Genomic DNA, 15,511 nt, shown 5'->3' with positions numbered 1-15,511 from the left:
TTCCATTTTATTTATTTATGAGACGGAGTCTCTCTCTGTTGCCCAGGCTGGAGTGCAATGGTGCAGTCTGGGCTCACTGCAACCTCTGCCTCCCGGGTTCAAGCCATTCTCCTGCCTCAGCCTCCCGAGTAGCTGGGATTACAGGCGCCTGCCACCACGCCGGGCTAATTTTTTTTTATTTTTAATTGAGATGGGGTTTCACCATGTTGGCCAGGCTGGTCTCGAACTGCTGACCTCGTGATCCGCCAGCCTTGGCCTCCCAAAGTGCTAGGATGACAAGCATGAGCCACCACGCCCGGCCAATGAATTTTATTTCAACAGGTGAATGCTTCCTACCGGCGCTCCTGGACAATCTTGGGGCAACTCCTGAAGACAGGTCCAGGCAGCTGATGAATTCAACTTCAAGATCTGGAAACCCGGCTATGTGGTCATTGGAGAATGCGCCTTCGTACACACGCCCGTTCTTGAAAGTTAATCGGCCCTGCAGACAGAAAAACTTTTTACAGTTTAGGAAAAGTTTTCTTAGCAAAACACTGGTAAGGCTGGGTGCGGTGGCTCACGCCTGTAATCCCAGCATTCTGGAAGGCTGAGGCGGGCAGATCACAAGGTCAGGAGTTCGAGATCAGACTGGCCAACATGGTGAAACCCCATCGCTACTAAAAATACAAAAATTAGCCAGGCCTGGTGGCAGGCACATGTAATCCCAGTTACTCGGGAGGCTGAGGCAGGAGAATCGCTTGAACCCGGGAGGCAGAGGTTGCAGTGAGCCAAGATCGTGCCACTGCACTCCAGCCTAGGTGACAGAGTGAGACTCCATCTCAAAAAAAAAAAAAAAAAAAAAAAAAGGAAAGAAAAACATGGGTAAATATACATCAATAGTTTTTTCAAGGGTGTGGAGCTTTTTGTTTTGAAAATATGCACTTACTCTACATATAATCAGGCTCCTGGGTCTCATGCACTGTATAAGTCCTCTCTCTCGTCCTCCTTTTCCTATTCCTCCCCCTCCCCTCTCTCTCTCCCCGACAATCTTTCTCCAACTTTAAGCACCTCTAGGCCACAGAATGTGTCTTATTAAACTACGCTAGTGACCAGCAGAACGCCCATCACACAATACAGACTCCCTGATTTTTTTTTTTTGAGACGGAGTCTCGCTCTGTGCCCAGGCTGGAGTGCAGTGGCACGATCTCAGCTCACCGCAAGTTCCGCCTCCTGGGTTCACGCCATTCTCCTGCCTCAGCCTCCTGAGTAGCTGGGACTACAGGCGCCTGCCACCACACCCAGCTAAGTTTTTGTATTTTTAGTAGAGACGGGGTTTCACCATGTTAGCCAGGATGGTCTCGATCTCCTGACCTCGTGATCCATCCGCCTCAGCCTCCCAAAGTGTTGGGATTACAGGCGTGAGCCACCGTGCCCCACAATTTTTTTTTTTTTTTGAGGTGGAGCCTCGCTGTCACTCAGGCTGGAGTGCAGTAGCACAGTCTTAACTCACTGCAACCTCCGCCTCCTGGGTTCAAGCAATTCTCCTTCCTCAGCCTCCCGAGTGGCTGGGATTACATGCGTGCACCACCACACCCAGCTAATTTTTGTATTTTTAGTAGAGATGGGGTTTCATCATGTTGGCCAAGCTGGTCTCGAATTCCTGACCTCAAGTGTTCCGCCCACCTCGGCCTCCCAAAGTGCTGGGATTACAGGCCTGAGCCACTAAGCCTGGCCAAGACTCCCTGAGATTTGTCAAACCCAGGCCAACAGTCAGTTACTGATTCAGAAGTGGGTAAATGACCCAATTTGGCTCTGTGAAATGAAAGACCTTTTTAGAGACCTTCTGTAAAAAGTTCCTCCTTTTCTTCTAGTTAGCATGGTATGTGGATATGAAAGCTGGAACCACAGCAGCCGTCTTGCAATCATGAGGGAGGAAAAACACAAGGGTGAAAGTGACATGGTGGGAGATATCGTGGATAGATGGAGGAGAAATCCTGACAGCTCTGAGTTGCTGAATCAAACCATTATTCTGTATTTCACATGGCAGACGACACTAGATTGTCTGTTACTTGCAAACCAAAACCACCCTCATACACACACACACACATGCACACACACACCAAAAACTGATTAAATAACCACTAAATATATAGGAAATCAATGACCATTGAAACTATTTTGCCAAGCACAGTGGCTCATGCCTGTCATCCCAGCACTTTGGGTGGGAGGATCACTTGAGACCAGGAGGCCAGCTTGGCAAACATGGCAAAACCCCTGTAACTACTAAAAAAAAAAAAAAAAAAGAGCCGGGTGTGGTGGCGCACACCTGTAATCCCAGCTACTCTAGTGGCTGAGGCACAAGAATCACTTGCACCCGGGAGGCAGAGGTTGCAGCGAGCCGAGATCACGCCACTGCACTCCAGCCTGGGCAACAGAGCGAAACTCTGTCTCAAAAAAAAGAAAAAAAAGTCATGTAATCACCTTAGCAAAACAGTAAGTTATCCTATACAAAACAGATAATGTAATTTAATCGAGAATGACATGCCTTTTGTCAAAAAGAGTTCTGTAGATGGATGGTGATGGTTGCGCAACAATGCGAATGTGCTTAATGCCACTGGACTGTGCACTTAGAAATGATTAAGATGGTAAATCTTATGTGTACTCTACCACAATTAAAATTAAAAAGAAATCTAGAGTGCCTAGATTTACATCAGACAAAATAGACTTCAGAGAAATGAAAATTACCAGGGTTGGCCAGGCATGGTGGTTCATGCCTGTAATCCCAGCACTCTGGGAGGCCAAGGAGGGTGGATCACCTGAGGTCAGGAGTTCGAGACCAGCCTGGCCAACATGAAGAAACCCTGTCTCTACTAAAAATACAAAAATTAGCCAGGCATGGTAGCCAACGCCTGTAATCCCAGCTACTCATGAGGCTGAGACAGGAGAATCACTTGAACCCGGGAAGCAGAGGTTGTAGTGAGCTGAGATCACGCCACTGTACTCCAACCTGGACAACAGAGCAAGACTGCATCTCAAAAAAAAAAAAGAAAATGAGCAGGGTTAATGAGGAACATTACGTGATGATCGAAAGAGCCAACGCACCAATACATAATAATCCTCCATGTACACGCACCTAACAAAGCTGCAAATATTTGAATCAAAACTGATAGATCTGAAAGCAGAATAGACAAATCTGCAATTATCCTTGGACATTTCAATTGCTTTACATAATTTCAATGGCTTTACATAACTGTTTGAAATGTGATCCTCCCAGGTCTATACTCACCATGCCACGTTTCTTATTGGAAACCCATTCTCCATCATACACGGCTCCACTGGCATAATAAAACTTGCCACGTCCGTGACGATATCCATTTACAAACTCCCCTATGTATTCATTTCTCAAAGGATACTGGGAACTGCGGATTCTCTTTAGAAACCACGTGTGTGTTCCAAAGCCATTCTGAAAAGAAAGCAGACTGCCATCAGAAATGCACAAAGCAGTTTCTCTCTTTACCCGGATCCCCTTAAAATTAGGATAAATACAATGAAAACTGGAAAGGGCAAAGAACTTGGACTCTGGAGTCACACAGACTTGGGTTCAATTTCAGCTCAGCTACTTACTAAGGAGTCTTTTGAAATAAGGCAGATCACTTAAGCCCTCTAAGTTCCTCATCTGTAAGACAGAAATGACACCTTCCCCTCAGGTTAGATATAAAGCAGTTTGAAACCAGCCTGGCCAACATGTTGAAACCCCGTCTCTACTAAAAAGTGAAGATAAGCGTACATAAAGTGCCTGGCTTGATCATGAAGATGTTCATGGTTATTTTAAATGTTGGGGTTTATTTGCTTTTATATATTTTTATTTTTTGAGAAAGGGTCTCACTCTGTTACCCAGGCTAGAGTATGGCACAATCTTGGCTCACTGCAGCCTCAACCTCCAAGACTCAAGTGATCCTCCCACCTCAGCCTCCCAAGTAGCCAGGACTACAGGCACCAGCGACCACTCCCGGCTAATTTTTATATTTTTAGTAGAGGTGGGGTTTCACCATATCACCCAGGCTGGTCTCAAACTCCTGGCCTCAATCCTCAGGTGATCTCCCAAAGTGCTGGGATTACACGTGTGAGCCACTGCGCCCAGCCTAAATTTTTATTTTTTAAAGATACCGATTGGGCTGGGTGCTGTGCCTCATGCCTGTAATCCCAACGCTTTGAGAGGCAGAGGTGGAAGGATCACTTGAGCCTCAGAGTTCAAGACCAGCCTGTGTAATAAAGTGAGACCTCGTTTCTAAAAAATAAAATAAAATAAAAAATTATTTTTTTAGTTAGCCAGGCATGGTGGCAGTGGGCACCTCTGTAGTCTCAACTACAGGGGAGGCTGAGGTGGGAGGATCGCTTGAGCCAAGGAGGTAGAGAGCCCTGATTGCACAGCTGCAGTCCAGCCTGGGCAACAGAGCAAGACTCTGTCTCTAAAAACAAACGAACACGCTGGGCGCTGTGGCTTACGCTTGTAATCCTAGCACTCTGGGAAGCCGAGGCGGGTGGATCACTTGAGGTCAGGAGTTCAAAACCAGTCTGGCCAACATGGTGAAACCCCGTCTCTACTGAAAATACAAAAAAAAAAAAAAAAAAAAATTAGCCGGGCCATGGTGGTGGGTGCCTGTAATCTCAGCTACTTCAGAGGCTGAGGCAGAAGAATTGCTTGAACCCAGGAGGTGGAGGCTGCAGTGAGCTGAGATCATGCCACTGCACTCCAGCCTGGGCAACAGAGCAAGACTCTGTCTCTAAAAACAAACAAACAGGCTGGGTGTGGTGGCTCATGCCTGTAATCCTAGCACTTTAGGAGGCTGAGGCGTGCGGATCACTTGAGGTCCGGAGTGCGAAACCAACATGGCCAACATGGTGAAACCACGTCTCTACTAAAAATACAAAAAAAACAATTAGCCCGGCCGTGGTGGTGGTGGGTACCTGTAATCTCAGCTACTCCAGAGGCTGAGGCAGGAGAACTGCTTGAACCCGGGAGGTGGAGGCTGCAATGAGCCAAGATTGCGCCACTGCACTCCAGCCTGGGAGACAGAGAGAAACTCTGTCTCAAAAATAAAAAAAAAAAACCCAAAAAGAAATATACATGTGCTGAGAATCGGCGGAGCGTCCGCCTCTGGGTATAAGCTGCTACCCCGCCCGGGCGTACCTGGATGCCCCTCTCCCACCGCCCGGTGTACTCTTCGTTGGTGGTCAGCCACCTCATCCTCCCCTGCCCGTGGCGCATGTTGTCTTCCCACTGGCCTTCGTATATATTTCCAGATTTATAACTAGGATGAAAGAAACCAAAGAAAAACAGTTACCTCCTACACAACATTTACCTTTAAGACATTCTTTTAAACACTCCCCTTGAGCTCCTTTGAAGAAATCCACCCCTTGTACTTATACAATCTTCTCTGTATTTAAATTCAGGCCAGGCGTGGGGGCTCACGCCTGTAATCCCAGCACTTTGGGAGGCCGAGGCTGGAGGATCACCTGAGGTTGGGAGTTTGAGACCAGCCTGACCAACATGGAGAAACGCCATCTCTACTAAAAATATAAAATTAGCCCAGCTACTTGGGAGGCAAAACTCCATCTCAAAAAAAAAAAAAAAATACAAAAATTAGCTGGACATGGTGGCAGGCACCTGTAATCCCAGCTATTCAGGAGGCTGAGGCAGGAGAATCACTTGAACTCAGAAGTTGGAGGTTGCAATGAGCCGAGATCATGCCACTGCACCCTAGCCTGGGCAACAGAGTGAGACTGTCTAAAAAATAAATAAATAAAAATAAGTAAAATTTTAAAAAAATCAATGGATAGGCTCATGGTCCTAAGGGAGCAGAATGAGTCACTTTATTAAATCTTCTGACTATTTAATAAGGGGACAAAGTGGGTAAGAGCCGGGTTTTTAAAATCTTTTAATAATTCCCTATTGTATCATGATTAGTTAATATTTGGCCAGTTTTTGAGATGGGATCTCACTGTGTCACCAGGCTGGAGAGCAGTGGTGTGATCATGGCAGGAGAATTGCTTGAACCCAGAAGGCAGAGGTTGAAGTGAGCTGAGATGGCACCACTGCACTCCAGCCTGGGTGACAGAACAAGACTCCGTCTCAAAAAAAAGAGAAAAAATCCACTCTGCTTAGAGAGAAAATGTTCTGTGCAACTTTTGCATCTTACTTTTAAATATCTGAGGTGAACACCATTGGGCCCACAAACACTTCTTCATCTACACCCCAAGCGCGGCGGTGGTCATACCTACCATCTTATTCCCCAGCCCTTTTTGATGTTTTGCACCCAGTCTCCCTCGTACCAACACGTACCCTCTTGATTGTAATAAATGGAGCCCTGAAACAAATAATGTCATCTTTAAAACTATCAAGCCTCATGATACAAATGCTTTGTCAAATGTAAGGATATTAACTTAAAAAGTAGAACCTACACAGAGGTCAATGTCATACATAGGCAAGACATGTAAACTGCTATTTTTCTGTTTTGCTATCAAGAAAATGGTAAAACTGCTGCACAAAGGGAAATGAGATAATGTCACAAATCAATTGCTCCTTAATAAAGTGCCATATTGGCCAGGCACGGTGGCTCATGTCTGTAATCCCCGCACTTTGGGAGGCCGAGGTGGGCGGATCACAAGGTCATGAGTTCAAGACCAGCCTGGCCAACACGGTGAAACCCCGTCTCTACTAAAAACACAAAAATTAGCTAAGAGTGGTGGACCGTGCCTGTAATCCCAGCTACTTGGGAGGCTGAGGCAGGATAATCGCTTGAACCTGGGAGGCAGAGGTTGCAGTGAGCCCAGATCGTGCCACTGCACTCCAGCCTGGGCAACAGAGCAAGACTCCATCTCAAAATAAAATAAAATAAAAAGTGTCATATTAAGGCACAGAATGACTGTATTCATCATATTCGAGTATATTCATTCTATCCAGTAACTATTAGTCAATTAAGTACCTAGAGAAATCCTGTCTGTTGCCACCTGGAGTGAACAGTTGCGCCTTCCATGTAACGGAAGGTCACTCTCTCTTAGGCACCAGATCCATTGTTGTTTTACCCATTTGGACATGCTACTCATTACCGCCTCCGAGTATAAGTGAGCATAGAGTACCCTTTGTTTGATCTACATAGAAAAGCCTCAAAAGGCTTTTTCACAGGTTTATCTGTGTGTGTGAGAGAGAGAGAATTTTCTATCTTCTTTCTCATGATCAGGCAAACTCATTCCTTCTTGCAGCCATGCAGATGCTGCTGTCTAGAAGTCACCACCCCAATCCCTCCAATATGTCTCAAGCAATCTGCTGTAAAACACACACACACACACACACACACCACAACAACAACAACAACACAACTCAATAAATAGCCTATTAAAGCCTGCATACAGCCAGGCACAGTGGCTCACGCCTGTAATCCCAGCACTTTGGGAGGCTGAGGCGGGTGGATCACTTGAGATCAGGAGTTCAAGACCACCCTGGCCAACATGGCGAAACCCCATCTCTACTAAAAATACAAAAATTAGCTGGGCGTGGTGGTGCACACCTGTAGTCCCAGCAACCTGGGAGGCTGAGGCGGGAGATTTGCTTGAACCCGGGAGGCAGAGGTTGCAGTGAGCCGAGATGGCACCATTGCACTCCAGCCTGGGCGACAGAGCAAGACTCCATCTCAAAAAAAAAAAAATTAATAAAATGGTTAATTTATGTGATGTGAATTTCACCTCAATAAACAAAAAGTGAATATGCCCTGGACAGCGCCGCTAGCCCCTACCCCCTTCTCTCCCTCCATGTGGCCACCCAGCCCCTCCCCTGCCCTCCACATGGCCACCCCACCCCCTTTCTGCCCCCCCCCGATCCCCCCGACCTTGCCCCCTCATGGCTGCTCCCCCATGTCCGCCCACCCCCTTCACTCCTGCCCCACCTGCCCTCCACGTGGCCACCTCGCCCACCTTCCCGTGCCGCTTGCCATTGCACCAGTGGCCGATGTAGGACACAGGCTGGGTGCTGCACTTGAACATCCCGAATCCGTTCCTCATGCCGTTGACCACTTCGCCTTCATACATGCTGCCGTCCGGCCACGTGTACACACCGTGGTTCATCGGGACATTCTTCACAAAGTCGCCCTGAAGCAGAACGGCCATGGGGTGACAGAAGGAAGCGTTGGGGGGTGGGGGCGGGAATCCCTAGTCCTGCGGGCGGTTCCAGGAGCTGCTTGACCTCTGATTCTGTTCTTGCCTCTCCTGTGGACACACTGAACATCCCCCTCACATTCTCTCTCTTCCTTCCTTGTCTGCTCTCATCGCATCCTCTCTCATCTGACCAGACCAGTGGGCGGAAGCTCAGGCAGGAGGAAATATCTGGGAGGTTGCAGGTCGACCAAGTTCGAAGAAGCAAGCAGGTGACGTTGGAAAGTGCTGGCTTCCAATCCTGACCTGGGGAACTTCAGATTCTTAGAACCCACCTTGGCAGGGCGCAGTGGCTCACACCTGTAATCACAGCACTTTGGGAGACTGAGGCGGGAGGACTGCTTGAGGCCCGGAATTTGAGGCCAGTCTGGGCAACCTAGGAAGACCCTGTCTCTAGAAAAAGATTTTATTTGTTTTTGTTTTTATTTTTGAGACAGAGTCTCACTCTGTCGCCCAGGCTGGAGTGCAATGGCGCCATCTCGGCTCACTGCAACCTCTGCCTCCCGGATTCAAGCAATTCTCCTGCCTCAGCCTCCCAAGTAGCTGGGATTACAGGCACCCATCATCACACCCTGCTAATTTTTTGTGTATTTTTAGGAGAGACGGGGTTTTGCCATGTTGGCCAGGCTGGTCTCAAACTCCTGACCTGAGGTGATCCACTTGCCTCAGCTTCCCAAAGTGCTGAGATTAACAGGCATTTAACAGGCATGAGCCATCATGCCTAGTTTTTGTTTTTTTTTTTTGTTTTTTTTGTTTTTTTGAGACAGGGTCTCACCCTGTCACCTAGGTTGGAGTGCAGCAGCACAATCATAGCTCACTGCAGCCTCGACCTCCCAGGCTCAAGAGATCCTCCCACCACAGCCCCCCAAGTAGCTGAGACTACAAGTGTGTGTGCCACCAAGCCTCACTAATTTTTAAATTTTTTGTGGAGATGGAGTTTCTCTATGTTGCCCAGGCTGGTCTGGACTCAAACTCCCAGCCTCAAGTGATCTTCCCACCTTGGCCTCCCAAGTAGCTGGGACTACAGGTGCTGGCCACCAAGGTGCAGTGGTGCACGCCTATAATCCCAGCACTTTGGGGGTGCTGAGGTGAGAGGATCTGTTGAACCCAGGAGGTTGAGGCTGCAGTGAACTATGACCACTGCATTCCAGCCTGGGCGACAGAGCAAGATCCTGTCTCTAATGAAAAAAAAAAATAACCCGCTCGAAGGAGGTGAATTCACTGTTCCCTCCAGGCTTAGTGATGACTGGGGACATCCCTCTTTCTTTTTCCTTTTTTTTTCAAGCTGGAGTTTTGCTCTTGTTACCCAGGCTGGAGTGCAATGGTGTAGTCTCGGCTCACTGCAATCTCCGCCTCCCAGGTTTAAGCAATTCTCCTGCCTCAGCTTTCCGAGTAGCTGGGATCACAGGTGTGCACCACCATGCCCCGCAAATTTTTGTAGTTTTAGTAGAGACAGGATTTCACCATATTGGCCAGGCTGGTCTCGAACTCCTGACCTCAGATGATCTGCCCACCTTGGCCTCCCAAAGTATTGGGATTACAGGCGTGAGCCACCATGCCCGGTCAGGAAATCCCTCTTTCTGCCACGGGTCATCAAAATATTCTGTAAACAAATCAGCCAACAGCCTGCCCCAGGGGCACCTGCCAGGGAACGTGCTCTGCCCAGGACGTCTGAGTGGGCAGCAGGCAGCACAGTGCACAGCACCCAGCAGCATCGGATTCTCTTCCAGGAACCTGAACTCCCTGGAGGCAGCCACGGCAGCAGAGAAAAGAGGACAGCACGCCGTGGCCTGATCACCAGCCAGGACCCATGAGGCCAGTCGGCCTCTGAGAATGCTTTTAGGAGCCCCCCGAGTCCTGCCCAGAAGCCCCCCTGACTGGGCTGGAGTGGGGGTCTGTGCCTGCAAAAATGACCTCCCCACCTGCCGAGAGTTTCCCGAGACAACGAGGCACAGGGCGGTTCTTAGTAAGTTGTCACTTAAGGACCAGAAACTGGCCCAGTGAGGTGGCTCACACCTGTAATCCCTGCACTTCGGGAGGCTGAGATGGGCAGATCACCTGAAGCCAGGGGTTTGAGACCAGCCTGGCCAACATGGCGAAAGCCCGTCTCTACTAAAAATACAAAAAGTAGCCCGGCGTGGTGGCGGGCGCCTGTAATTCCAGCTACTCTGGAGGCTGAGGCAGGAGAATTGCTTGAACCCAGGAGGTGGAGGTTGCAGTGAGCCGAGATCCCGCCACTGCACTCCAGCCCGGGCGACAGAGCAAGACTCTGTCCCACAAAAATGAATAAAATAAAATAAAGACCAGAAACCTTACATGTCAGTCACCGGCTAGAAGGCGGGATGTCGCATGGGAAGGGAGCTGGCATGAACCCAAGATGGGGGCCCAATCCTCAGGCTCCCCTGGAACTTGGAGATCCTCCTCGCCCCGCCAGTGACGGTCAGCCCCTCCCTCTCCCCGCTCCTCTGCAGCACACCTCTCACCGCCCAGCTGCAGGTGGCTTCCCGGCCCAAACTTGACTCCGTTTCCATCATTGCCTGCGTGTTATTTGAATAAGTGCATTATGCGCATGTGTTTTAAATGTCATTAGTACCATTTATAAACACCATCTGTTAGCAACTCTGCATTTGGGATTTTTAGAATAGCATTTCAGGCGCTCACTCACTTTGTGGGTGGGAATTGAGCCTGGTACAATCTCTTGGCAAACAATTTGGTCCTTGCAATCAGTTTAAAAATACACATTCCCCTCAACCCCACAAGACAGGTTAAATAAAAGCCACATAATGGAATACATGCAGCCACTAAAAACAGATCTGCATGAATGGATATGGTTTGATCTCAAAATTAAAGGTACAGGCCAGGTGTGGTGGCTCACGCCTGTAATCCCCAGCACTTTGGGAGGCCAAGGTGGGAGGATCGCTTAAGCCTAGGAGTTCGAGACCAGCCTGGGCAACACGGCAAACCCTGTCTCTACAAAAAAAAAAAAAAAAGTAAAAATAAATTAGCCACGCGCTGTGGAGCACACCTGTAGTCACAGCTACTCAGCAGGCTGAGCCAACAGGATTGCTTGAGCCTAGGAGTTCGAGGCTGCAGTGAGTCATGATCTCACCACTGCACTGCAGCCTGGGTGACAGAGCAAGACCCCATCTCAGACTCACTAACTAACTAAGTAAATATGCCAAAGAGAATGTATAATAAACTATGTGTGTTTGTAAAAAGCAAGACAGGCTACAGAAGTTCCAGGCTGCAGTGTTATGATCGCACCACTATACTCCAGCCTGGGCAACAGAGCAAGACCCTGTCTCAAAGAAAAAAGTAGGACAAGCTACATACATGTACATGTGCTCTCTGTGCTTAGAACACATAGAATACCTCTAGAACACACAGATGAAACCAATAACAATTACTGGCGGGTCCCATGCAGTCATGAGTTACTAGATCTCTGGTTCTGCAAATTTTTCTTAACCCATATGCTGAATGACATCTACGAAAACAGTCTGTTCAATTGTGGGAAACTGTTCCATCCAATAATCACAGCTTAGAACTATAACTGGTTATATGCCTCACCTCATATTTTAATCCATCGGCCCAAATATAAGTCCCCTGTCCATGCATGAGTCCTTCTGAAAACATACCCTTCAAAACAAAACAAAGCAACGACAAACACTTAGAATACAGCTGACACATATACATATTTGAGATAGGGTCTGGTTCTGTCACCCAGGCTGGAGTGCAGTGGTGTGATCATAGCTCACTGCAGCCTCAAACTCCCAGGCTCAAGCAATCCTCCCACTTCAGCTTCCCGAGTAGCTGGGACGACAGGCATCCACCACCATGCCCAGCTAATTTTTGTATTTTTTGTAGAGACGGGATTTCACCATGTTGGCCAGGCTGGTCTTGAAATCCCGAGCTCTAGCAATGCGCCCGCCTTGGCCTCCCAAAGTGCTGGGATTATAGGCATGAGCCACCGCGCCCGGCCTGCAGCTGATGATTCTCTCCCACAGCTGCCTTATCCCGATTTCACGTGCTGAGGATGCTTGTCTGAGCACTCAGCACCAGCTGAGTCCTACCGAGTCCTACTCTGAGCTGCCTCCATGCTGGGCTCCATCCTTCTCTAAAAAGGATCTAAGAGGTCCTCATCTTCATGACCTAAGGATGACCTCAGCTACAAAAATGTGTTCTCAACCGGGTGCGGGGGGCTCACACCTGCAATCCCAGCACTTTAGGAGTCTGAGGCAGGAGGATCACTTGTGCCCGGCAGTTCAAGACCAGCCCTGGCAACGTAGCAACTCCTTGTCTCTACCAAAAAAAAAAAAAAATTAAATTAGCCAGGCGTGGTAGCTCACGCCTGTAGTCCCAGCTATTCAAGAGGCTGAGGAGGGAGGATCATTTGACTCCGGGAGGTCGAGGCCACAATGAGTTATGATTGTGCCACTGCACTCCAGCTTGGGTGACACAGTGAGACCCTGTCTCAAAAAATATAAAATAATCAGGAAAAGAAACAAATCTAAAATAACTTTTGTTATATTGAGCATTATTTTTACCTTAAATAGGTAATCAGGTTTCAGAATAAAATCAGCATGAAGAGCTTCCGATTTCTTTTGAAGCATCAGTGGATTTTACTGAAGATTTACAAATCGACGACCATCACCCCACACCTTCCTCCCCTTCCTGCAGGTTCTCAAATGGGCAACTTACACGATAGGTACAACCGCCTTGAAAGGCTGCGAAGCCTTCTCCCTCATACAGCCCACGAACCTTTTCCCCTTCATAGCTACAAAGAAATAAATGTAATTCAAGGTAATGAACAATGTGAATAAACCCAAGTGACAGTGGGTTAAACTATATAACTATGTAATGGGAAGAATGAAGTCAGAAAAAAAAAAAAAAAAAAAAAATATATATATATATATATATATACACACAGAGCTAGAAAGTAGAAGAGGTTACCAGGTGTTTGAAGGTAGGGTGAGGAATGAAGGCGTTTCGGGTTTTTTTTGTTTGTTTTTTGGGGATTTTTTTTGAGATGGAGTCTCACTCTGTCACCCGGGCCGGATGGACTGCAATGGCGTGATCTCGGCTCACTGCAACCTCTGCCTCCCAGGTTCAAGTGATTCTCCCGCCTCAGCCTCCTGAGTAGCTGGGATTACAGGCACATGTCACCACGCCCAGCTAATTATTGTGTTTTTAGTAGAGATGGAGTTTCACCATATTGGCCAGGCTGGTCTCAAACTCCTGGCCTCAAGTGATCTGCCCGCCTCAGCCTCCCAAAGTGCTGGGATTACAGGCTTGAACCACCGCACCTGGCCAGGAGTTACTATTTAATAGACGGTCGTACAACACTATGAACGTACTTAATGCCATTGAATTGCACACTTAAAATAATTAAGATAGTACATTTTGTTATATGTTTCACCACAATAAACTCTATATATACACGCGCCATGGGGCTGTATGTTTGTTATTTGGGTGATGGGCTTACTAGAAGCCCAAACCTCAGCATCACACAACATGCCCATGTAACAAACCTGCACATGTAACCCTCTAAATCTAAAATAAAATAATTTTTTTAAATACATAAAATTACCTTCAGGCCAGGCACAGTGGCTTACGCCTGTAATCCCAGCACTTTGGGAGGCTGAGGCAGGTGGCTCACCTGAGGTCAGGAGTTCGAGACCAGCCTGGCCAACATGGTGAAACCCTGTCTCTACTAAAAGTACAAAAATTAGCCAGGCATGGTGGCGGGCACCTGTAATCCCAGCTACTCAGGAGGCTGAGGCAGGAGAATTGCTTGAATGTGGGAGGTGGAGGTTGCAGTGAGCCAAGATCGCACCACTGCACTCCAGCCTGCACGACAGAGTGAAACTCTGTCTCAAAATAAAATAAGATAAACCACCTGACTGGCAGTGTTATACCCGATGGCACCCCCATTAAAATCACCTTTCCACTATGAGTTTGGTCAGAATGGACTCTTCGTATTGGGTGGCATCTTCGTTCTGCTGAATGTTTTGGGGGTCTTTTTTGGGTTTCACTTCGTTGAGCTGCATTACCAGCAATGGGACACCAGCTGGGGACATCTCTTGCCTAGTGGTGTTGCCATCTTGTTTGGAAAAGTCTAGATTATGAGAGAGAGATGAGGGAGAGCGGGCAGACTTCTCCCCTTTTTTGTCTGCTTTTTTCTTTTCTTTCACCATTGCTTTGGGAAGATCCAATGGTTACTTGAATCAAATGATTTCTTTGGTTCAGAGCTGCTTGTTTCAAAGCACTGATGAGTTTTATCTGAAAAATAAAAATTACGTCTCCAAACACTTGGGGTTTTCATTTGTAGTTAAAATTTCAGTTTTACAACACAATGTCATTATCATTCTCCTGACAAAGTCTGAAAAATTAGTTACCAGGGCCGGGTGTGGTGGCTCACACCTGCGATCTCAGCACGTTGGAGAGCCAAGGTGGGAGGATCATGTGAGTCCAGGAGGTGGAGATCAGCCTAGGCCACGTAGTGAGATGCCACCTCTCTACAAAAATAAAAATAAATTAGCCAGGCGTGGTGGCACATGCCTGTAGTCCCAGCTACTAGGGAGGCTCAGGTGGGAGGACTGCTTGAGCCTGGGAGGTCAAGGCTGCAGTGAGTGGTGTCACACCACTGCACTCCAGTCTGGGTAACAGAGCAAGACTCTGTCTCAAAAATGATTATAATTACAAGTTTCAAGTACCATCAGTTTATAAAAATACAACCTCAACATCGCATTGGTTGTTCCTAAAATTTTTTTATTTTTAATTTTTGAGACAGAGTCTCACTCTGTCACCCAGGCTGGAGGGCAGTGGCACAATCACGGCTCACTCTAGCCTCAACCTCCTAGGCTCTGACGATCCTTCCACCTCAGCCTCCCAAGTAGCTGGGACCACAGGCATGCATCACCACACCTGGCTAATTTTTTGTAGAGACAGGGTCTTGCTATGTTGCCCCGGCTGGTCTGGAACTCCTGAGCTCAAGCAATCCGCCTGTCTCAGCCTCCCAAAGTGCTGGGATTATAGGTGTGAGCCACTGTACCTTGCCCTAAAAATTATTTAAGTTGGAACCGTTGTCTAGCATTGTTTCTCGAAAAGTAACCCTACACATGAAATAGGCTACTTCACCTCTCAGGTCTTGCATGCAGCCAATTAACACTTTAAAAGCCCCTCTCCGGCCAGATGCAGTGGCTCACACCTGTAGTCCCAGCACTTTGGGAGGCCAAGGCGGGTGGATCACGAGGTCAGGAGATTGAGACCACCCTGGCTAACACTGTGAAACCCCGTCTCTACTAAAAATACAAAAAATTAGCCA

The 15,511-nt window shown here is 47.8% G+C and overlaps 1 protein-coding gene across 12 annotated transcripts in view; it reads right to left on the bottom strand.

Moving 5' to 3' along the window:
- Positions 1–15,511, bottom strand: part of LOC129523491 (radial spoke head 10 homolog B-like) — a 62,203-nt gene that overhangs the window by 44,161 nt on the left and 2,531 nt on the right. For 5 of the 12 annotated variants that reach the window (XM_055346499.2, XM_055346492.2, XM_055346495.2 and 2 more), the window contains 9 exons: positions 14,583–14,702; positions 14,128–14,466; positions 12,886–12,961; positions 11,755–11,823; positions 7,951–8,124; positions 6,262–6,347; positions 5,171–5,291; positions 3,266–3,442; positions 337–481 (listed from right to left, as the gene is read on the bottom strand). In XM_055346499.2, coding sequence (XP_055202474.1) covers positions 337–481; positions 3,266–3,442; positions 5,171–5,291; positions 6,262–6,347; positions 7,951–8,124; positions 11,755–11,823; positions 12,886–12,961; positions 14,128–14,381 — 1,102 coding nt within the window. In that variant the 5' untranslated portion in view covers positions 14,382–14,466; positions 14,583–14,702. Of the gene's footprint in view, positions 1–336; positions 497–3,265; positions 3,443–3,603; positions 3,656–5,170; positions 5,292–6,261; positions 6,348–7,922; positions 8,125–11,754; positions 11,824–12,731; positions 12,848–12,885; positions 12,962–14,127; positions 14,467–14,582; positions 14,703–15,511 lie in introns of those variants that run through there. The other 7 variants (XM_055346503.2, XM_055346504.2, XM_055346498.2 and 4 more) reach the window with 6 other exon arrangements.

The sequence above is a fragment of the Gorilla gorilla genome, chromosome 6 (assembly GCF_029281585.2).
Source record: "Gorilla gorilla gorilla isolate KB3781 chromosome 6, NHGRI_mGorGor1-v2.1_pri, whole genome shotgun sequence".
Taxonomy (NCBI): Eukaryota; Metazoa; Chordata; class Mammalia; order Primates; family Hominidae; genus Gorilla; species Gorilla gorilla.
Note: the sequence above shows the minus strand (reverse complement) of the source record. Positions and strands in the feature narration are given on the sequence as shown.